This window comes from Symphalangus syndactylus, chromosome 12 (assembly GCF_028878055.3).
Source record: "Symphalangus syndactylus isolate Jambi chromosome 12, NHGRI_mSymSyn1-v2.1_pri, whole genome shotgun sequence".
In the NCBI taxonomy this organism is placed as follows: Eukaryota; Metazoa; Chordata; class Mammalia; order Primates; family Hylobatidae; genus Symphalangus; species Symphalangus syndactylus.
Window position 1 is genome coordinate 133,720,602 of NC_072441.2, and position 24,063 is coordinate 133,744,664.

At 49.4% G+C, this 24,063-nt stretch overlaps 1 protein-coding gene across 1 annotated transcript in view; it reads right to left on the minus strand.

The window, feature by feature from the left end:
* Positions 1-147: 147 nt before the first annotated feature.
* ST3GAL3 (ST3 beta-galactoside alpha-2,3-sialyltransferase 3) overlaps positions 148-24,063 on the minus strand; it is a 224,154-nt gene continuing 200,238 nt past the window's right edge. Inside the window, 6 exon segments of the mRNA XM_063627687.1 lie at positions 148-1,227; positions 10,079-10,198; positions 10,201-10,233; positions 10,236-10,263; positions 10,781-10,927; positions 11,159-11,305. Of these exon segments, the coding sequence (XP_063483757.1) occupies positions 1,157-1,227; positions 10,079-10,198; positions 10,201-10,233; positions 10,236-10,263; positions 10,781-10,927; positions 11,159-11,305 (546 nt within the window). The 3' untranslated portion in view covers positions 148-1,156.

Below are 24,063 nucleotides of genomic sequence, written 5' to 3' on the forward strand. Positions count from 1 at the left end.
GGCTACCTAGGTCCTGCATTGACACAAGAAGTGAAAGGGACCCAGGACTCTGGACTGGAGAGAGGGCCCGAGGGTTTGGCATAGTTGCTGAGGCTTTAGGTTCCTGTTTCTTCCAGGAAAGTCGGAGAAGGCAAAAAAAGGCCAGGCTCAGGGAAGAGCTTTATTGCTTCCAGGGGGGTGGCCTGGGATGGCTGCCACAGCTTGGGTAAGGTCCTTGGGCCTCACTTCCCTCTGGTCCAGGCTGAAGGCAGAACCCAACCACCTGGCAGTCTTGTTGCCGAAACCTAGAACATGTGGCAAGTTGGTGAGTCCAGGCCTGCGGTGGTCCTATGGGTCAGCTGCAGCTGTGGCAAGTTGGTGGGTCTGGGCCTGCGGTGGTCCTATGGGTCAGCTGCAGCTGTGGAGGCGAGCTCTTCCCAGCAGGCGGAGCTGGGCGTCACCCTCCTGAGCTTTAAAGTTCTTTCTGCTGTAGCCCTGGGGCGGTCTTTTTGGCTCCGAAGGGATGGCTCCAGGGTTTCCCTATGGGACAGCTAGGGCTGGTGAGTGGGAATACCCCATCTTCTCCCCAAGAAAGGCCAGTGTCATGAGCTGGAGGGGGCTGGCTTGAGATCCTGCCCACCACCCTGTAGCCCCACAGCAAGGTACAGGCTGGTCATGGCACTCCTGCCCCACAGGGAGCTAACTGGTAACACTGCCTGATGGGCCCTCTAGTGGGCCTCTTCCTGCATGGCAAGTGAACCCAACTTGACATCTCCAACCTTATTTAAAAATAAATTATCCCTACCCTCCCCCCTACCCAAATGCACAAAATGATAATACACCAAACACTGATTGGAGAAGTGATTCCGGCAGCAGCCTTGCTGCCCAGTGTCCCACCGCCTGCATGCTGGGCCTGCTGGGCACAGCCAGGAGCCTGCTGGCCCTCTGGCATCAAGGACCCATGCTGAATGAGGCTGAGTGCTGGTCTCTGAGACTGGCTGCTGAGCAGGCACAGCTCTGGCTGCTCCACCAAGGCCTCGCTGCCCCTGGGGCCCTTGGCACCATCCTTCTCCGGGTCTGAAGACTCCTGTGTAGATGGTGCTGGCTGCTGCTGCTCCTGGTGGTGCCTGGGCCTCTATGGCCATGTGCTAGGCCCACTCAGATGCCACTGCTTAGATCAGTGATGACGCGAGCTTTCACCAGCTTCCGCAGAAACTCTTTCTCTCGCTGGATATTGTGCGTCCAGGACTGAAAGGAGAGATGAAGTGATCAGTCGGGCCTTTGCTCAAACCTTTACTGCCCCTTCCGGGGCTCGGTGCCTTCTTCCAGTCACCACTCTCCAATACTCTGTGACTGTGGAAACCTGAAGGCAGATACTGGTAATCAGTTGTGTCTACAAGGTAATGATGACCCTGCTCTAGAAGTGCCACAGCTCATCCTCCTCCTTTCCCAAGACAGGGAAAAAAGAACCTTCATACCCCTTTCCTCGTCCCAGGGAAACCGTTAAGCTTCCCAACCTCCCTCCTCAGTGCTGGCGCAAGGACCTTGTTCCCACAGACCTCAAGCCACTTCTTGTCACGAAGCACCTAGGTTATAGACACCCTGCGGGCAGGCAGTGTGAGTCACTGAAGTCCAACAGCAAGGGGTGGCTGAGTCACTCCCTGGCCTGATGCAATCTACTCTCCAGGCCTGGAGGCGGCGGATGAAATCCTGCCTCCCAGATCAGAGAAGCCATGGGGCCTGCAGAGAGATGGCAAATCTTTTTTAGAAAATTAAAAATAGGCCAGGCGCGGTGGCTCACGCCTGTAATCCCAGCACTTTGGGAGGCCGAGACGGGCGGATCACAAGGTCAGGAGTTCAAACCAGCCTGACCAACATGGTGAAACCCCGTCTCTACTAAAAATACAAAAATTAGCTGGGTGTGATGGTAGCGCCTGTAATCCCAGCTACTCAGGAGGCTGAGGCAGGAGAATCACTTGAACCCGGGAGGCAGAGGTTGCAGTGAGCCGAGATCGCACCACTGCACTCCAGCCTGGGCAAGAGAGATTCTGTCTCAAATAAATAAATAATAATAATAATTGAAACTAATTTTTTAGGCCGGGCGCGGTGGCTCACGCCTGTAATCCCAGCACTTTGGGAGGCTGAGGCAGGCGGATCACGAGGTCAGGAGATCAAGACCGTGGTGAAACCCCGTCTCTACTAAAAATACCAAAAAAATTACCCGGGCACGGTGGCGGGCGCCTGTAGTCCCAGCTACTCGGGAGGCTGAGGCAGGAGAATGGTGTGAACTTGGGAGGCGGAGCTTGCAGTGAGCCGAGATCGCGCCACTGCACTCCAGCCTGGGCAACAGAGCAAGACTCCATCTCAAAAAATAATAATAATAGTAATAATTTTTTAATTGAAAGAATTGTACATATTTTTGGGGTAGAATGTGATGTTTTGATAGATGTATACATTGTGGGATAATTAAAACAAGCCAACCTCACCGACTTACCAATTTTTTATGGTGAGCACATTTGACTGTAGTTAATAATAATGTCATATATTTCAAAATTACTAGAAGAGGCTTCTGGGGAAGGCTGTACCCAGGATAGGGTCCTTTCCTAACCCCAGGACTCTCACCAGAAAACTTTGATGAAAAAGCCTTGATTTAATGAATGAAGGGCTGAATGACAGCAGCCTTATCAGAGTTTGTCCCCAAGTGACCTCTCTGTTGCGTTTGTCAGCACTGAGCTTCACCATAACTGTTTATTATTTACTTATTTATTTTTGAGACAGAGTTTCGCTCTCGTTGCCCAGGCTGGTGTGCAGTGGTGTGATCTCAGCTCACTGCAACCTCTGCCTCCCAGGTTCAAGTGATTCTCCTGCCTCAGCCACCTGAGTAGCTGGGACTACAGGTGTGCACCACCACGCCCAGCTAATTTTGTATTTTTAGTAGAGATGGGGGTTTCACCATGTTGGTCAGGCTGGTTTTGAACTCCTGACCTCAGATGATCCACCTGCCTCAGCCTCCCAAAGTGCTGGGATTACAGGCATGAGCCACTGTGCCCGGACCAACATAAATGGTTTTTGTCTTTTTTTTTTTTTTCCAGATGGAGTCTTGCTCTGTTGCCCAGGCTGGAGTGCAGTGGCACGATCTTGGCTCACTGCAACCTCTGCCTCCCGGGTTCAAGGGATTCTCCTGCCTCAGTCATCTGAGTAGCTGGGACTACAAGTGCCTGCCACCACGCCTGGCTAATTTTTTGTATTTGAAGTAGAGATGGGGTTTCACCATGTTAGCCAGGATGGTCTCGATCTCCTGACCTTGTGATCCACCAGCCTCAGCCTCCCAAAATGTTGGGATTACTGGTGTGAGCCAACGTGCCCGACCAATAACCGTTAACAGCCACTATTTACTGGTGCTGAGAAGTGAGTTGGATGCAGTGCCCTGTGCCTGTAGTCCCAACTACTTGGGAGGCTGAGGCAGGAGGATCACTTGAGCTTAGTCCACCTGGGCAACATATCGAGACCCCATCTTTTGAAAAATAATAAATAAATGAATTTTTTAAAAAGAACTTATGGCTCGCTCTGTCTAACCCTTATTCTGATCCAGTCAACCTTCTCCACCTTCCAAATCTTTTACATCTGAAACTCATGCAGTCATCAGCCAAATTCCCAATATTCCTCTTCTCTGAGCATTCCCTTCAACCTCTTGTGCTAACCACAAACCCAGCTGCTCTGAAGGACAGTGCCCCCATACCCCCTCTCAAGTGGTGACCGTTTCTTCCCCCACATTCCACACTCCACAGCCTCTGAAGGCGGGAAGGGTCTTCCTTACACCCCGTTGTCCCTCAGACTCCCTAAAGCCCTCCAGCCCCTTCAAGGTTCCTGTCATTATACTCTGTCATCTGCACTTGCCCCTCCTCATTGCAGATCCCTGGGCGACTCATCCCCATTCTTTGACGATGTCAGCATCTGGCTCACTGTCTCTCTTTGAGGGTAGGGACTGTTAGGCACAGAGTAGGTGCCTCAATATTTGTTGAATGAAATTAGGTTTTACAGGGAAAACAGAGGCTTGGAGGAATGACAGGGCCAGGATTGAAGCAGATGTGGAAACTCGTTTGCCCCTTTACTTATCCCTCATCCTCATCATCCTCTGGAGAAGCAGTAATCAATTTGATGGGTCACGGTCAACAGCACCCACTAGGAGTCACTGAGGGTTAAAAGGTCAGCAGAGGACTGGACATTTGATGATATTAAGGAATTACTGTTCATGTTTTTAGGTGTAATAATTTAAAAAACAGTCCTTATCTTTTAGAGAAAATGAAGTTTTTTGTTTTGGTGTGGTTTTTGTTTTTGAGATGGAGTTTCACTCTTGTCACCCAGGCTGGAGTGCAGTGGTGCGATCTCGGCTCACTGCAACCTCTGCCTCCCGGGTTCAAGCAATTCTCTTGCCTCAGCCTCCCGAGTAGCTGGGATCACAGGCATGCACCACCACCGGATAATTTGTATTTTTAGCAGAGATGGGATTTCGCCATGTTGGGCAGGCTAGTCTCGAACTCCCGACCTCAGGTGATCCACCTGCGTTGGCCTCCCAAGGTAATGAGATTACAGGCGTGAGCCACCACGCCCAGCCTGAATTAAGTATTTATGGTTGGAGGGATACATGGTATCTGAGACTTGTTTGAATCAGTGGAGTGGGAGCATGAGACAAAGAAGAGATGGAACAATGTTGGCCGCCTGTTGATGCCTGTGGAAGGTGGGGGGCAGGAATGTGGGAGTTCATGGTATTATCCTCTGTACTCGTAATATGCTTGACAATTTCCATCATAAAAAAGTAAACAAGAAAGTCAGCCCTGGGGTGTAGCTGTCTTGGATCCGGCAATGCCACCTCTCTGGTGCTCTTTTCCTAATTCTATGCAGACAACTTCTGAGTTCACCTGAGCTCCGAACTGGCTGTGGCTGGTGGAGGATTCTGGTCATCCTGGGGTCTCCAGCCTTACCAGGGCCCTTGATTCTGAGTATTGATGCCCATCCCATGTCACAGTCCACACTCTCAGAAGCTTTTCTTTTTTTTTTTGAGACAGAGTTTCACTCTTGTTGCCAAGGCTGGAGTGCAACGGTGCAATCTCAGCTCACTGCAACCTCTGCCTCCGAGTTCAAGCAATTCTCCTGCCCCAGCCTCCCGAGTAGCTGGGATTACAGGCATGCGCCACCACACCTGGCTAATTTTGTATTTTCAGTAGAGACGGGGTTTCTCCATGTTGGTCAGGCTGGTCTCGAACTCCCGACCTCAGATGATCCACCCCCCTCAGCCTCCCAAAGTGCTGGGATTACAGGCGTGAGGGACCGCGCCCGGCCAGAAGCTCTTTTCCTTTGGCTCCTCGCCCAACCATTAAGTATCCACGTTCAAGGGTCCTGCCAGGATGAGCTGCGCTTCTCACTTTCTGTCCTCTCTCTGGGAAATCTCATCCTTATATCTGAAGAAGCGGCTGTGCACACAACTGACAGATCTGTACTTCCAGCCTGGACTTCTCTGCTGTGTGACAGATTCCTGTATGAAGCCACGTCATCCTCTAGCTACTGCCCAGTCTCTCTCCTCCCTTCTCTTCCAAGCGTCCTGAAAGATCCCTTACCACGAGCAACATCTGTGGTCTCTAACCACAGATGTAGGTGCCGTCTACTCACTGTTCACTACTGCAATCTGGCTTCCACTCCACTATTCCTTTGAAACTGTTCTCACCACAGTCAGCAGTTAACTCCTAACAGCTACATCCAACGGCCACCTCTCAGCCCTCATCTTACTGGGTTTCCCAGCACCACAATGTAGATGCTCTTCCTGGAATGCTGCTCCTTTGGCCTCCACGATGTGGCACCTTCCTGATTCCTCTGTCTCCTTTATGAATTCCCTTGACATCCCTTCCATATCCCCGGCATCCAATCCTTGGTCCATGTGTCTCCACATCCCACACACTCCTGCTGGGCCTGCAGAGTGAGCTGATCAAGGCAAGTGCAGGTGCAGCGAGGGGAAGCCAAGGTGTTGAATCGTCCATATGAGACACCCCAGGTAACAGAGGGATTCTAAACCCAGGCACCAACATTCTCAGTGAATCCTTTTCTGGGGATTGGCAAATAACAGTGGCAAGTAGGGGTAAAATATTAATGATAATGGCTAAGATTTCTGAGTGTTCACTATGTGCCAGGCCTTTTTTACACATGATCACAGCTGGTCCTTTCCAAACCCTAGGAGGTAGGTGCTGTTATTATCCCTTTCCTAGATAAGGAAACGAAGGTCTAGAGTCAGCCCCTGAACCAAGGTCCCGAAGTCATCTTTTATGATTTGAGAAGCTACACTTTTTTTTTTTTTTTGAGACACAGTCTTGTTCTGTCACCCAGGCTACAGTGCAGTGGAGCTATCTTGGCTCACTGCAACCTCCACTTGAGCCCTCCTGGGCTCAGGCAATTCTCCTGCTTCAGCCTCTGGAGTAGCTGGGATTACAGGCATGCACCACCACGCCTGGCTAATTTTTGTATTTTTAGCAGAGACGGGGTTTTGCCATGTTAGCCGGGCTGGTCTCGAACTCCTGACCCCAGGTGATCCACCCGCCTCAGCTTCCCAAAGTGCTGAGATTACAGGCATGAGCCACTGCGCCCGGCCAAGAGGCTACACTCTTAAGCACTCTGCAGGGAGTGCAGTGCAGCAGATGCTGGGAGCCTCAGAGCCAGTGAGGTTTTACATGTAATGGAGGTATGGCAGGTGGAAGCAAATGAAAAGACTCCAGCAGAGAGGGCTGCAGGGAAGGCAGTGTCCTACCTCATTCCTGCACCAAGGCAATCCGTAGGTCCTACTGAGTTCAAATCCTATTTCTTGCCTCTGTCTCATCGCCTTATACTTCCAGCCTGGACTTCTTGCCTCTGACTAATCGCCTTAGCCAAAGATCTGGATCATCGCCTCTCTCATCACCTCTCTCCTCATTGTCTCAGCCAAAGATCTGATTCAGGAGTCACCATCTCTTGCCCAAAGTGCAGCAACTCCCAGCTAGGTTCTGTTCCTGCCTCGCCCCCTCTCCTTCATCCTGCAGCCACAGTGATCCACTACATGCTGATGTAAGGTCTCAGACTCACCCATGGCTCCCTACTGCCTTCTAAATAAAGTGCAAACTCCTTCCGCGGCATAGAAAGCCCATTGCGATTTGGCCATTGCCCATGTCTATGGCTCTCACCCTCTGCATACAACTTTACATAAAGTTTTCATAAAAGGCGTTTGTAAAAGACCAAAGATATAAGCAAACGTAGAAGCCACGAGGCTGATAAAAGCTGTGAAAGCAATCTGAAGTGGGTGCTGGCTGCGGACAAAGCAGCAAGAAGGCACATGAAGCGTGGCAGGGATGGAAGACTTTCGGGGCCACGGTGATGGTGAGGCAGTTCTAAAACTGTCCCAGACCCACAATGAGCTTCTCACTCCTGAACCCTATCCGAGACAACAGGAGGCCCAGCTGGAAGGCTGTTTCTAGCTTCCTATGAGATTTCCAAGTACCTTATATATCCTTGAAATAACTCCCAATCACTTGAGGTAGTTGGACTAAACCTGCTGTAGACTGAATATTTATGTCCTCCCCACGAATTCATATACTGAAACCTAACCCCCAATGTAATGGAATTTGGAGGTGGGGGCCTTTGGGGAGGTGATCAGGTCATGAGGGCAGAGCTCTCATGAATGGGATTAGTGCTCTTATAAGACTCAGGGCCAGGTGCAGACTCATGCCTGTAATCCCAGCACTTTGAGAGGCCAAGGCAGGAGGATCGTTTGAGGCCAGGAGTTCAAGACCAGCTTGGGCAACATAGCGAGATCTCATCTCTACAAAAAATAAAAAAAATTAGCCAGGTGTGATGGCACACACCTGCAGTCTGCTACTAGGGAGGCTGAGGTGGGAGGATCACTTGAGCCCAGGGGTTTATGGCTGCAGTGAGCTATGATCACACCACTGCACTCCAGCTTGGGCAACAGAGTGAAACTCTATCTCAAAAAGAAAAGAGAGAGACTCAGGAGAGCTGCCTTGCCTCTTCCATCATGTGAGGAAAGCAAGAAGACAGCTGTCTATGAACCACCTCTCTGGTGGGTCCTGACCAGATACTGAATCTTCCCGCACCTTGGTCTTGCACTTCCCAGCCTCCAGGACTGTGGGAAATGAATTTCTGTTGTTTAAAAGCCACCCAGACTGTGATATTCTGTTATAGCAGTCTGAAGGGGCTAAGAACCAAAAAAGCCTCGATCTCCTGACCTTGTGATCCGCCTGCCTTGGCCTCCCAAAGTGCTGGGATTACAGGCGTGAGCCACCGCGCCCGGCCTCAAAAAAAGCCTGACACAATATAGATGGTACCTGAAGTCATGGACGGGGATGTAAATCTCCCAGAGAACACGCAGAGTGAGAAGAGACGGCTGTCTGAGATGAAGCCTTGGCTAGTGCCTTTTTTTTTTTTTTTTTTTTTTTTTTTAAGACAGGGTCTTACTGTCACCCAGGCTGGAGTGCGGTGGCACAATCATGGCTCACTACAGTCTTGACTTCCTGGGCTCAAGTGATCCTCCCACCTCAGTCTCCCAAGTAGCAGGGACTACATGCGCTCCCAGACAAATTTTCCTATTTTTCTTTTTTTTTTTTGAGACGGAGTCTTGCTTTGTCGCCCAGGCTAGAGTGCAGTGGTGTGATCTCGGCTCACTGCAAGCTCCACCTCCCGGGTTCACGCCATTCTCCTGCCTCAGCTGGGACTACAGGCGCCCACCACCATGCCCAGCTAATTTTTTGTATTTTTAGTAGAGATAGGGTTTCACCGTGTTAGCCAGGATGGTCTCGATCTTCTGACCTTGTGATCCGCCCACCTCGGCCTCCCAAAGTGCTGGGATTACAGGCATGAGCCACCGTGCCTGGCCTTTTTTTTTTTTTTTTTTTTCTTTTCTTTTTTGAGACAGTCTTGCTCTGTCACCCAGGCTGGAGTGCAGTGGCATGATCTCAGCTCACTGCAACCTCCGCCTCCCAGGTTCAAGCAATTCTCCTGTCTCAGTCTCCCGAGTAGCTGGGACTACAGTTGTCTGCCACCACGTCCGGCTAATTTTTGTATTTTTAGTACAGACGGGGCTTCACCATATTGGCCAGGCTGGTCTCAAACTCCTGACCTTAGGTGATCCACCCGCCTCGGCCTCCCAAAGTGCCGGGATTACAGGCGTAAGCCACCGTGCCCTGCCTCCTATTTTTCATTTTTGAGATGGAGTCTCATTTTGTTGCCCAGGCTGGAGTGCAGTGGTGTGATCTCGGCTCACTGAAACCTCTGCCTCCTGGGTTCAAGTGATTCTTCTGCCTCAGCCTCCTGAGTTGATGGGATCACAGGTGCCCACCACCACGCCTGGCTAATTTTTGTATTTTTAGTAGAGACAGGGTTTCCCCATATTGGTCAGGCTGGTCTTGAACTCCTGACCTCCGGTATCCGCCCACCTTAGCCTCCCAAAGTGCTGGGATTACCGGTGTGAGCCACCGCGCCCAGCCAGTTTTTCCTATTTTTAGTAGAGATGGAGTTTCACCATGTTGCCCAGGCTGCTCTCAAACTCCTGGGCTCAAGCAATACCCCTGCCTTGGCCTCCCAAAGTGCTGGGATTATAGGCATGAGCCACTGTGCCCAGCCATGATGAATTTTAAGGCGTAGATCAGAATCGATGATGCTGAGAAAGAGAATGTGAGAGAATGGTGAGTGAAATAGGAGGAACGTTGGAAATTACTGACTCAGAAGTTCAAAGAAGGAGTGTTCAAAGAACAAAAAGTGTTTCTGAGAGATCAGGAAAGACGATGTTGTGTCCACTGGAATTGGCCACCTTGAGGTGGTGACCTTGGTGGGAGCTGGGTCAGGTGTGAGGGGAGCCAGGCTGCAAGGGGTGAAGGGCCAAGTGGGAGTACAGTGCAGGGCCCGACAGACCAGAGTCCCCTCTGTGGCTTCAGTTTCTTCACTGGAAGAGGGAGGAGCTTTTGGGGGCATGGAAGGCTCTGGAATAGTGGAGGGGGATGATGGAGAAGGATAGGTAAGAAGACTGATAAGCAGGAATGAGGGCTGAGACCAGAGCCCCCAGACTTACAGAAGCAGGAATCTGCACAGATGGGAGGTTCCCTCCAACAACCTCCCATCACCCAGATGTAGCAGCAGAGAAGCTGTTGAAGCACTGGCCCAAGATTTCCAGGTTTCAGGCTGGGATCATGGAAGGCTGGTGGTCAAAGTGGAAGTGTGGCAAGAGGGGTTCAGATTTTCCACACGGGGTCTTGGCTAGGGAGGGAGAAATGCCAGAAGAGGCTGGCTGACAGGCTGGAGACCTGTAATGTACCCTACATACAGATGCTTGGGAAACAATTCTGGGTATGAAGAGCTGCAGTGCTTGGCTGTGGGGAAGGGTGGAAGAGATATGGAGAAGTCCTGAGACCCAGAGGCAGTGTTTAGTTGTGGGTTTTTTTGAGGGAAAATGGCGTCCTCTGGGGGAAGGCAGGAACTACAGTAGAGAGGATGGCTGAGCTGGTGCTAGACTAGTGTTCCTGGCTGGGGAATGCAGTGAGGGGGAGGGAGGTGCAGGACCAGGGCAGGGGGAGTCCCTTGGAAGGAAAGTTCAAGGAGAAGGCCTTGGGTTCAGGCCTTCAGGCTGTGGAGAGGGCACGTAGGATGCCTGGTGTCAGGACCTCCTGGGGAGTTCTGGGCAGCCAGACCAGCCACTGGCTCCTCCCTTTACTACTCATTTATGCACCTCCCCCTCATGCCCACCCAGGGATTGCCCCCACACCCAGCCCCGAACCTCTTTGATGGCTGCCATGCGAACGGTCTCATAGTAGTGCAGGGGTGCGTTGGGTGTGCTCATGTCATAGCCAAATCCTGCGACTGCCACTTCGTCACAGCCGTGTAGTGCCATGGTCACTGCCACACTGCCAAGGGTAGGGATGTTCTGGAAGACGGGGGCGGGAGGGAGAGAAGGCGTGCAGAGTTCAGCTGGAGGGCTGGGACAGCTGAGACTTCAGCCAAGCTCCCTAGAGCTAGCCTCCATGCCCAAGGACTGAGCCCTCTTCTCCAGAAAGCTATTTTGCAGAAGCACTACCCCACCCACCACCCACCCTTCCTTCCAAGGCACTTCTGACCCAGCTTTCCTCCTCCCTCTCCCGGGGCCCAGATTTCTCACCCCCCGGCCCATGAGGCCATTGTTGAAGGGCAGGCCAATGAGGGTGAAGGCGGCCTCCTGGATGAAATATGGGTTGAGGATTCGAATCTCAGGGGGCTCCTTGGGCACTCGAGTGGCCACGGATTTCCAGAAGCCATCCGATGCACTCTGTGGACACAGCAAAAGCGGGCCTGAACGAGGCACACAGCTAGGGATGAGCCTAGGGGAGTGGCAGGGACCCCAAGTAGGGACAGTGAGGCGGGAGCATGAGGCGTTTAATGGGGAACCCAGGGCCTGTGGTGTAGGAAGCCCATCTGTGTTTGGGGAAATGGGGTGTGTGACAGGGACAAGGGGAATGATGGTGAAGAGAGCGTGTGGTGGGGCTCCAGTGTGTAACAGAGGAGGACACGAAGGGAGTCGTCGGGCAGACACAGGATGTGGGATGCTGTGGGTGTGCTACTGTGGCCTGAGGGGGCTCCTGGGCCAATGAGAAGACCCAGCAGTGCAGCTGCCCTGCCTCCCTATCTGCAGCAGCTGAGGGGCTGGGAGGAGCCTGCCGTGTCTCCTGTCTGCCCTCCTGTGCTCCCACTTCCCTTGCTGCTGTCTCTCCTGGCTGTCTCCATCGACTGTTCTAGAGTGGACCTGAAAAATGGAGACAGAGCGTGAGCAAGTAGAATACAGCAGACCAACACTGCTGTTGACTAGAGTTGGGTGACTGGGCAACAAGCTCTCCAAGCCTGTTTCTTTAACCATAAAACGGGATCGTTCTTACCTGAGGATCTCTGCACTGTACTAGAAAGGCATCACCTCTGAAATCTGACATCCCAGTGTCCATTCTGGGGCACAGCTTCCCCTCCTTCCAAGTCTCTCTCTTCCTCCCTTTCCAGGACACAGAGGCCTTTAGCTCCCCAGCCCTTACTGTTCAGTTCGTCCACCCCTCCTTGTCTAGATCCTGAAGTATATTACGTCAGCTACTCTCTTGTGAGCTCCTCCAGTACTCTGCCCCTTGTCCTTCTATTACCCTAGTCTAGGGAAATCCTGAACTTGGGATCAACCCATACATCCTCTTCTTCTGCCTTTACAACTGAGCTCCTGAGCACTGCTGGAGAAGTCACAAACCAACCCTGCAGACTGGAGGCACTGCCAAACCACGGGCTCCAACTGAACTGTTATTTGCATAGAAAACCCAAAAGAATCAGCTGGGCATGCAGTGGCTCATGCATGTAATCCCAGCACTTTGGGAGGCCAAGGCGGGTGGATCACCTGAGGTCAGGAGTTCAAGACCAGCCTGGCCAACATGGCAAAACTCCATCTCTACTAAAAATACAAAAAATCAGCCAGGCGTGGTGTCAGTTGCCTGTAATCTCAGCTACTTGGGAGGCTGAGGCAGAAGAATTGCTTGAACCCGGGAGGCAGAGGTTGCAGTGAGTTGACATTGCACCACTGCACTCCAGCCTGGGCGACAGAGTGAGACTCCGTCTCAAAAAAAAAAAAAAAAAAAAAAAACGAAAGAAAGAACGAAAGAAAACCTAAAAGAATCAACTAAACTTAAAATGGATAAAATAATTTACTGCAGCAATAGGAAACAGTCATCAGATATAACAAAAAGATCTTATTTGCAATCCTAACAAAAAAGTCAACTATTGAGCAATAAACGTAAGAAATATGTGAGAACTTTAGGAGGAAAACTATAATCTTTTACTGATATAAAGAGATGACCTAGGCCGGGCGCGGTGGCTCACGCTTGTAATCCCAGCACTTTGGGAGGCCGAGGTGGGCGGATCACGAGGTCAGGAGATCGAGATCACGGTGAAACCCCGTCTCTACTAAAAAATACAAAAAAAATTAGCCTGGCGTGGTGGCGGGCGCCTGTAGTCCCAGCTACTCGGGGAGGCTGAAGCAGGAGAATGGCGTGAACCCGGGAGGCGGAGCTTGCAGTGAGCCAAGATTGCGCCACTGCACTCCAGTCTGGGCGACAGAGCGAGACTCCGTCTCAAAAAAAAAAAAAAAAAAAAAGAGATGACTTAAAAAATAGGAAAGACAAAATCATATTCCTGGATGGGAGTGCTCCAATGCCAGCTCCTCCCAGATTAATGTACAGGTTTAACAGAATTCTAAGAAAAAAATCTCAGTAGGATGTTTTGAGATTTATCAAATGGATTCTAAAAACCCATCCAAAAGATTTATCAGGTAAACATAACACCCTCAAATTAAAAATTAGGTATTACAGTATATTATGGGTTTGCACTTATTACAACGACATATATATATGATTCAAAACCAAGATCAGTGAAACACGGTCGCCTAGAAGCAGTTCAACACAGGTATAGGTTATGGGAGCAAATGAGATTGGAAAATTCTCCATTTAGGAAGAAGATCCATTTACTTTCTCTCCTCACACCATATCCAAAATAAGCAAATGTTTAAAAAACAAAAAAAGGGAAATCTAGGCTGGGCGTGGTGGCTCATGCCTGTAATCCTAGCCCTTTCGGAGGCTGAGGCAGGCGGATTGCTTGAGCCCAGGAGTTCAAGAACAGCTTGGGCAACATAGAGAAACCCTGTCTCTATAGAAAATACAAAAATGAGCAGAGCATGGTGGCGTGTGCCTGTAGTCTCACACCATCGGAGGCTGAGGTGGGAGGACTGCCGGAGCCCTGGAGGTGGCAGCTGCAGTGAGTCATCATCATCACGCCACTGCACACTCCAGCCTGGGTGACAGAGTGAGACCCTGTCTAAAAAAAAAAAAAAAAAGAGAGAAAGAAAAAAATTTGATGTCTATTTTATCACTGAATTATCTATATACATTAATGCAATGGAAGAAATAAAGAAAAACATGTTTTGACTGACATGTTTTGACTTCATAAACATTTTTAAGTGCTGTGGCACATCAAAAATATACGCAAAATAAGGCTGGGTGCGGTGGCTCAAGCCTGTAATTCCAGCACTTTTGGGGGCCGAGGGGCAGATCACTTGAGGTCAGGAGTTCAAGACCAGCCTGGCCAACATGGTGAAACCCCGTTTCTACCAAAAAATACAAAAATTAGCCAGGTGTGGTGGTGTACATCTGTAGTCCCAGCTACTTGGGGAGGCTGAGGTGGGAGGATCGCTTGAACCTGGGGACAGAGGTTGCAGTGGGCCGAGATGGCACCACTGTACTCCAGCGTGAATGACAGAGTGAGACTCTGTTTAAAAAAAAAAAAAATCCTTAGACAGTACAGAGAGGGAAACAAAAAAGTGGTAAAAATTTTGTCACAAATAGTAAGAAATGCATATTTTAAAAACTCATGAAGAATCAATGAGGCCCCATAAAAATGGGTAAAGCACATAAACAAAAGGTTAATAACTCACTAATGACAAAGAAATGCACATTAAACTAACAAGTTATTATTTTTTTAACCACTAAAATCTGTGTATGTATATATTTGTGTATCTGTATCTTGGTGCTAGTGGTAGTCTGCTGAGAGAAAATTCTCCTGGACGGCTATAGGAGTAAATTTGGCACAGCCTTTCTAAAAAACAATCTATGTGTCAAAGGCCTCAAAGCTGTTTATATCTTATGACCTCAAAATTTTCCTTCTAAACATAATCAAAATGAAGATCTTTGTAAAAAGCTCTTTATTACAGTATTACTTACAAAGTAAAAAAACAGAAAAAAATCCAAAAGCTTACAACAGAGGTTTCATTAAATGATACATTTATGTAGAAGAATGTTAGAGTTATCAAAATGATATCTTCTAAGAATTTTGGGCCAGGTGCGGTGGCTGGCTCATGCCTGTAATCCCAGCATTTGGCAGGCTGAGGTGAGAGGATTACTTGAGCCCAGGAATTCAATACCAGCCTGGGCAATATAGTGAGACAGTGTCTTTACGAGAAATAGAATAATTAGCTGGGCATGCGGCTGTGGTCCCAGCCACTCGGGAGGCTGAGGTGGAAGAATCACTCGAGTTCAGGAATTCTAGGCTGCAGCGAGCCGTGATCGAGCCACTGCACTCTAGCCTGGGCGAAAGAGAAAGGCCCTGTCTCAAAAAAAAGGAATTTTGTCTTATGGATGTACCATAATGTATGTAACCAACACTGTTGTTGGATATCTAAATTGTTTCCAGTTTCCCCAGACCTCTTCCTTCTCCTTGTTCCCTATCCTCTACTGTCCATCCAGTCTTCCAAACCAGCAACCTGGGAACTGACTTGAGATTCTCCTACACCTTTCAGTCCATCTTATCTTGTGCTGCTGGTCATCAAGTTCTTTAGAGTCTAGCTGCTTAGAACCTTACAGATCCATCCCTTGATCCCAAACCTACTGCCACCACTTTCAGGGCAGGTCTTGTCATCTTTCATCTGGACTATCCTAATGACTGGCCATTTACAGTGTCTGTCTTTTTGACTGCTGAACACCCCAAAGCCCAGTAGAGTAACTGAAACATAAAACTGAAACATAAATGGTACACAATACATAATTGTAAAATTCTATTCACGTATTCAGCAAGCATTAATGAGTGCCTAGGATGGGCTGCCTCTGCCTCCCAAACCACTCCAGGGTGGAGTTGAGTGGCATGATCTCAGCTCACTGCAACCTCCATCTCCTGGGTTCAAGCAATTTTCCTGCCTCAGCCTCCTGAGTAGCTGGGATTACAGGTGCATGCCACCATGCCCAGCTAATTTTTGTATTTTTAGTAGAGATGGGGTTTCACCATGTTGGCCAGGCTGGTCTCCAACTCCTGACCTCAGGTGTCCCGCCCACCTTGGCCTCCCAAAGTGCTGGGATTACAGGCATGAGCCACTGCGCCTGGCCTCTCAAACCACTTTCTCTCTGCCAGAATGATTTTCCATGTACAAATCAGATCACATCACTACTGCCTAAAGAAGAGCTGAGCCTTTTAGCCAGTAACCCATCTGTCTCTCGTTTCAGTCTCGGTCCATCTGAAGTCCCCACTTGCTAATTCATGCCCCACACTTTTGCTGATGCTGCTCCTTGTTTCTAACCTCCTTCCCACCTCTATCCACATGACCCATCCATTTTCTAAGACTCAGCAGCTGCTTCTCCTTCATGTCCTTCCTCACTCCCTCCACCCCAAGGCAGAACTGACATCTAACCTTCAAGAGGTGGTAAAATATGGAGTTCAGATCCTTGGTCCTAGGATTTAACTTCAGATCTGCTCACTCACCATGTGCACATCCTGGGCAAGGAATGTACCATTTCCTTACGGATAAACCAGGGACATCATGAGTATTTAGCTCAAAAGCTATTGTAAGAATTAAATGAGCCAATCCAGGCTGAGTGCACACTAGCCCCATAGGGCAGGGACTCACATCTGATTCACCTCTGTAGCCCAGGGCGTGGCCCAGCACAGGCAGCAAAGAGGCATCAGTGACGGTTACTAAAGGAGACCTGACCTCCACCCAGGGCCCCCAGTGACCAGCAGCTCTTCAGCATCTTCTGCTGCTGCTCCTCTGGTGGATTGTCTCTGTTCCAGCCACTCCCTCCTCATGGCTCCTGCCTCTGTGGCAACATCTCTTTCTCTGGCAAACTGTCTGTCTTCCAAAGGTCAGTTCAAAAAATGGAACCTTGTGGCAAACTTCTGTTTCAGCCCCAGTCAGGCTGAGCAAACCAACCCCAGTTTTCCCTGCTCCTGTCTCCAGAAGTGGGGTGTGCGTAAGGGAGGTAAAGGGAGGGATGGTGGGAGACAGTAGAGAAGGGAAGGGTGGAGAAATGGCCAAAACCTTAGGCATAGCTGAGGGGAAGCCCCTCTTGGGTGGGCCAGATGTGGACTGACAGAAACAGCAGGTGCCAGCCTGTGCCAAGCACAGCAGAGCCCCTGTCCCTTCTCCAGGCCCAGCAGGCCCCAACAGCTTCCTTCCCACCTAGGGTTCCTGCCTGTGCTTGCCCTGCACACCTAAAGAGGAGGGAGAAAGCACAGGGGCTGCTCGGGAGGAGCAGGGAGAACCAGGATTAGGCACAGCTGGGGGCATGTGTGAGGAGGCTCCAGGCCGGTTTCACGAGTGTTACTTTATCATCTCTTTCACTTTCACCCACTTCCCAGGTACAGGTCCCAAGATGAAACGACACGACACGTTCAAGGTCAAGCAGCCCGCAAGTGGCTGTGGGTGGATTCAAACCCAAGTGTCCTGACTCCAAAACGGCATTCTTTCCACCACACCATTTGTATCATCGCTGCAGTTCCCGCCTCTGGAAGTCTGAGGGGTTAGGGGTCAAAGATAAAGGAGACCTCCCCTGTCTCCTCTAAGAGCACTAAGGGAGCTCTTAGGAGTCTCTCTGGTGCCCATGTCCCATTTTTCAGAGAGGACTGAGGCCCAGAATGGTGAGGGGACTTGTCAGGGTACACGCACAGCTGGCGAGAATCTGAGCTGCGTTTGACTTCACAACCTTTTTCTGCACATGAGATGCCCTCTCTGAAACAATCCCTCTTGGTCTGTTCCATACGCTAAAAGTCCCGGATTTAATCACCATCTCAAATGGTAGGAAATTCGCTTATTAACTCAACCCCCTTGGCGATCTGATGGGGAGGGGAAAGCTGCCTCCTCTCTTCTCATCTTTACTCTTTCCTGGGAGGAGAAATGCCTGATGTGACTGCTTAGATTTGAGGATACTGAGTGTGTCACGATTACTGGTGTGAGGTGAAAATTCTCTCCCACAAAGGCAGCCCTTCCTGACCTGCTGCCTCTGCATGGCAGTGGGTGAGCTGGGCAGGGCCTCCTCCTTGGAGCAGGCCACCTCTGCCTCTGCCCTTCGTGGCTCACTGCGTTGAGGTCTTACTGCCCTAGGTTCTTACTCAGCCAGCAGCGGCTGAGAGTCATGTTGGGACCCTGGGGAAGGAGCCCTGTTTTAGGTCACAATCCCAGGGAGCCCTGCACTGGAGAACTGGGAGCCCAACCCAGCGACAGTCCAGCGCTCCTTTTATTCTTTCTCATCTGCCACTGGCCTGGTGTAGTTTCCTCAGAGATTTCAGGGAAAGGAGAAACAGTAAGACCAAGATATGCTTTGGGCATTTCCGTGTTTCCCCAACCACAAAAACATCAAGTACCAACAAAACTCTCAGCCTGTTTCCCAAAAAAAAAAGCTGTAACTCCTCTTCTCAGAAAAACGTATACAGGCACATACACAGACCATCTGTGCACCACTGCAGAGGCTCTGGCAGCGTGAAACACAGAGGCTCAATCCCAGCTCCACATCTCTGTGACCCAGGGCACACTGTGTCCTCTCTTTAAGCCTCAAGTTCCTTGTGCATACAATAGGGCTGACAAGACCTACTTCCCAGATACCTGTAAGGATTAGAGATGCTGTACATTTTACAGCATCTGGCACGGGGTCTGGTATATAGCAAGCTCAATAAATCTTACTTATTATGATTATAGTGAGTGTCACAGAGGCCAGGAGAGTGAAGCGGAGGGTGTGGTCAGCAACGTCAGCCACCAGAGAGGCCAGAACACATCCACACATCCACACCTGCACACGTGCATGCATTTGAATGGGAGAGCCAGCCTTTCCCCCTGGCTCACCGTGGGGAGGTCTGCCTGCTGCTGGAGACACTGCCAGTCCTGCTGCCAGCACACAGTCCTATTCCACAAGGCCTGTGCCTGCAAGTGTCCACATCTGGCCCAAGGCTTCTCATATCTCATTTCCCCAGTCCACAGGACACAACAGAGGCCTATAAAGCCAGCCAGTGCTGCTGGCCCGGCATGGTCCAGCTTCTCCTCAAGGCCAGCTGTGGGCTGCATTCCTTGTCGAATCCCTCCTCCTTCAGGAATGTCCCTGCCTCAGTCAAGTCTGGACCCAGCTCCTCTGTGTGGAGCTGCCAGACTCCTGCTGATGCAACCTGTTCTGCTCTTGTCAGAACATCCAGGAGCAATGGGGAAAACATCTGGGAAGAAAGCACTTTTCCCGCCAGGCTCCTGAGAGAATGTTTCCTGGTGTGCTCACAGGTCTGGGAATAGAGATTAACCATGGCAGGCTTTCACAGCAAGAGTAGGCAGATGTGTCCATGCCTATGCTCCCTGCTGCTACTGCCTTAGGATGTGCCACCAACTCTCCTGGGGTGACTCTAACAGCCATCAGCTCTCTCTAAACCCCTCTTGCTTTCTCTTCGGTTTATTCACATCTCTGCACAAATCTGATCTCGACACTCTCAGGCTTAAAATCTTCAGTGGCTTTCCACTGCCCACTGCAACAGCTTGTGTTGACAATTAAGAGTGCAGGTCTGATTGTGAACCCTCACACCCCCAACTACTGTAACTCTGTAGCCCTAAGCAAGTTCTTTACCCTTCAAAGTCTCATTATCCTCTCCTATAAAATAAGGGCAGTAATACTAGCTCTCCTTTATAGTGTTTTTGTGTTATGACAGTTTAAAGTCATGCATATAATATGTTTGGCACAAAGTCAGCTCTTGTTAGCTTCTGCTATTATTGGTCCTCAGGATAAGGTCCAAGCTCCTTGATGAGACTTTGGCTTTTAAGACCCTTCACCATCTGTCCCCTGCTCACCTAGCCTCATCTCCAGCCATTGCCACCACATCCATGTAGGTCCACCCCTACCATTGTTGGGCCAAGGACAAAATTACAAATGGATGTATTACACACACATCACATGTCTAAAACTTAATTCGAAATATCTGAAAGTTATGAGGCAAGCTATCAAGCTGTTAAATATATTCTAGCACTGTGCAAGGCTGAGGTGGGCGGATCACTTGAACTGACGAGTTTGAGACCAGCCTGGGCAATATGGTGAAACCCCGTCTCTACAAAAAAATGCAAAAATTAGCCAGTCATGGTGGCGTGCACCTGTAGTCCCCAGCTACTTGGGAGGCTGAGGTGGGAGGATGGCAGGGGCCCAGAAGGCGGAGGCTGCAGTGAGCCAAGATCGCACCACTGCACTCCAGCCTGGGTGACATAGCCAGACCTTGTTTAAAAAAAAAAAAAAAAAAAAAAAAAAAAAAATATATATATATATATATATACATGCTTCCTTGAAAAATGTCCTAGAAGGACAGGTTTAAATTTGAAATCCTGACCCTGGAGATGTGTTGTGCTGGACCATGGTGGTCTGGCCCACCTCCCACTCCTGGTCCCATACCATACCATAAGAAGTCTTGTGCAAAACCCCATCTCTACAAAAAAAAAAAAAAATAGAAATATTAGTCAGGTGTGGTGGTGCATACCTATAGCCCCAGCTACTAGGGAGACTGAGGTGGCAGGATTACCAGAACCCAGGGAGGTCAAGGCTGCAATGAGCCGAGATCATGCCACTACACTCCAGCCTGGGCAACAGAGTAAGACCCTGTCTCAAAAAAAAAAAAGAAGTCAGTGCATGTGTGTAGACTCCTCCTCACTCCACACATCCAAGCTCTGCCCACAGCCTCTGCAAATACCCTCCTTGGGCTTAGGGTATGCACAGAGAGTTATATTCTGCCCTCGAGAAGACGGAAGTGGACTTGGACTTGTCACTTTTAGGGCAAGAAATTCTGAGGTCTCCATTACCTGACAGTGGTCTCTCAAGGCAGATGGACCCGGGGTGGGCACATCCCTCTTGGCTCTGCATATTCCTCTTCACTCCACGGCAAAGGCTGTGGCCAGAGGAGGACCACAGTGGGTCCCAGGGCAGATGCCACTCTCAGGTCAAAGGGCAGTACCACGCCCATGCCACGCCCCGGTTATACTGAATTATTTTAAATTCACTAAATACACCATGCTCTTTGCCAATGTTGTTCTCTATGCCCAAAACATGCAGGTTCATCTGTATCCTGAAGGCCAAGAAACAAGGTGGCAGGACCCTCCTGATCAGGTGGCATCTGTACCCTTGCGCCCAGGCCCTGTTGCTCTCGCCGACACTCTCACTCCTCATCCTGTGGTCTGGGATTCTGCCCAGTGGGCAGGCAATATTTCTTGTGCCCATTCTCACTTCTCAGAAGGTGACTGTCATTGCAGATGAGCACAGTGTGTCACTGTTGTTCTGTGCATTGTCCTACTAGTTCTTATAGCAGAATAACAGGTAGCTATGCAGGGAAGCTTTCATGATTTCCATTTTATAGATAAGGAAAATGAAACTCAAAGATGTGAATTGTGGCAGAAGAAGAGATTTGTTTTCAGTTCCTAACACTGAGGCCAGTGCTTTACCTGCCAATCCTGCCTGCACTGAAGGTTTGGGGATAGCAGCTGTGCTGGCTGGTCCAGGTGCCCACACCCTCGGCAGGACCGCTGTGCTACTGCTTTATATTCCATCATGTAGTGAGACCATAACTCACATAAAAAAACCCCTTAGGTAATATTTGGGTTTGGCTATTATAAATAACACTACAAAATATAAAGTAACACTACAATAAAAATCTTTGTGCACAGACTTTTCCTTCCTCTGGGTGATGGCTCTCGGTACCAAGTTCCATTTCCTTTCCAAAAAACTGGTCCCTATTTGTACTCCGACCAGTAGCCTCTGACACAACTGTCACTGCACTCTTGGCAGCATCATGTAGGATAATTTAACACATTATTTGAAAACATGGTAGGTGATAAATGGCAGCCTGTTTCCTTTACATGAATTTCTGACTACTAGGAAGGTTAAACATATTTCTGTTGTTTACTAGTTATCTTTCTTTCTGTGTGATCTGTTCAGTTTCCTGTCCATTGTCTGCTGGGATTCTAATGGCTTCCTTGTTAACTCTCATAATAACCCTTTGCCTGCCATATGTTCTAAATATGTTTTTCAAAGTTGTACGGCAGTCTTTTTGTGTTAACTTGAAATTCTAATATGTTATCAAATTTGATTTCTTCTAGCACTTGTGTCTTGAAAGTTCTTTCCCTCCAGGGATTTGATTCCTATCCTTACTTTAAAATTCCCTTTGGTTGTATTTTTATATTTCACTTTTTAGTCCGTTTGGAATTTATTTTGATGTGTGCTATGAGGAGAGGGTCAGAAAACTTTTTGAAAGCTATATTTGGAAAAAAGCGATGAACAAAAAGAAGAGCCGGCTTGGGGCGGTCCGTGTGATGCCAACAGGCAACTGAAAGGCAGAGCGCCAGGGACTGTTCAGTCCTCATTTCTTTATCAAGGAGAATGATCTTGGAACTGCATAAAGAAGATCAAACATGGCTAAGAAGAAAGAGATGCCCTGGAGAGGCAAGAAGAGAGCAAAAGGATGCAAGGGTCTGAACCTAAAAGAAAGACCTTCCAGGGCAATGCAAGGAGGCAGCCTAGTTGAGAGGAAAGAGCCTGACTGAAAGGCAGGAGTTTGGAGTTAGAATCCCGACTCTCCTCGAAGGTACTGCTGCACTCTAGGCCTCAGTTTCCACATCGGCTTATTCACTTATGTATACCAACTATGCCTCAAACACTGCTGGAGGTGATGGGCTTAAAGCGATCAACAAGACAGCTGCTGCCCTCCTGAGGCTTATAAGAAGAGGAGCATCTCATACATCCATGGGCAGGGAAACAGGTAGAACATAGAGGCGTGAAATAGGATCCATAGGTCCATATAGCCAGAGTGGAGAGTACAAGGCGGGTGCTAAAAAGTGGCAAGGGCCGGGCGCAGTGGCTCACACCTGTAATCCCAGCACTTTGGGAGGCTGAGGCAGGCAGATCACCTGAGGTCAGGAGTTTGAGAGCAGCCTGGCCAACATGGCGAAACCCCATCGCTACTAAAAATACAAAAATTAGCCAGGCGTAGTGGCGGGCACCTGTAATCTCAGCCACTTGGGAGGCGGAGGCAGGAGAATCACTTGAACCTTGAGGGGGTGGCGGAGGTTTCAGCGAGGTGAGATCGTGCCACTGCACTCCCGCCTGGGTGACAGAGCAAACTCCATTTCAAAAAAAAAAAGAGTGGCAAGGAGAAAGGAAGGCTTGGAAGGGGCCAGATCATGGAGCTCTGTGCTGTGGAACTGAAGTTTTATCCTGCAGGCCATTGGTTCTTGAGCTTGAGCCTGTGCAAATCATCCAGAGGGCTTATTAAAAGAGAATGCTGGGCCCAACCAGAGTTTCTCATTCAGAAGCTCTAAGGTGAGGCCCCCACTGAAAAATGCACATCTGACAAGTTGCCAGGTGATATTGGTGCTGCTGGTATGAGAAGGAACTTTGAGAACCACTGCATCTAGGAAATGGGGATCTAAAGCAGGGGAATGAAACACCTGGTCACTTTAGGAGGATTCTTTAGAATACAGACGCAGAGAATGGATTGGAGAGAGACCTGACTGGAGGCAGGGAAACAGACAGAAAGCTACTGAAATAATCCAAACCAGACAGATTTAGAAGGGAGAAAGATTTGGAGACTAAAGAGTTGAATATGGAAGGCAATGGCAATGGTGGAATCAGGATGCTTCCCAGGTTTTTGGTCATGAGTTTTAAGAATCAGGGGCTATCCCTAGAACCCAGCACTGTGCCCACTACACAGTAAATGCTCACTGGATGCTTGCTGACAAGCTGCTCCTTTAAAGGGAGGGCAGAGGTTGAGTCTGCTGGATTTAGAATCAGAAGGTCACTGCCAGGTGAGAGTGGCTTTGGAAGCCAGGATAGAGAGGCTGAGAAACAGATGGCAAACAGAAAGACACTGGGACAGGCGATGACTTTTCCCAGAAACTTGAAAGAGAAGAGAGGTGAACATAAGCTAAAGAGAGGGCTTTTATTTTTAAGGTGAAAGAGATCCAAATACATTCACAGATGTGAGAGGAGGACCCGGCAAAGAGGTGAGAAAGGAGACAAAGGAATGAAGACAGTCCTGAGAAGGTGAAGGGAGATGGCATCCAGGACAGGAGAGAACTGATGGTGAATGGCAGAGGCACAGGAGGAATGGTAGAGGAGGAAGCAGGGATGAATGGGGATGCAGTTAAGTTTGTAGATGGGAAGCAGGAAGCTGAGAGTTCTTAGCTGGTGACAACCTTTATTTTCCCTGTGCAGCTGGACACGCAATTTCTTTGGAATAGGATGGAGG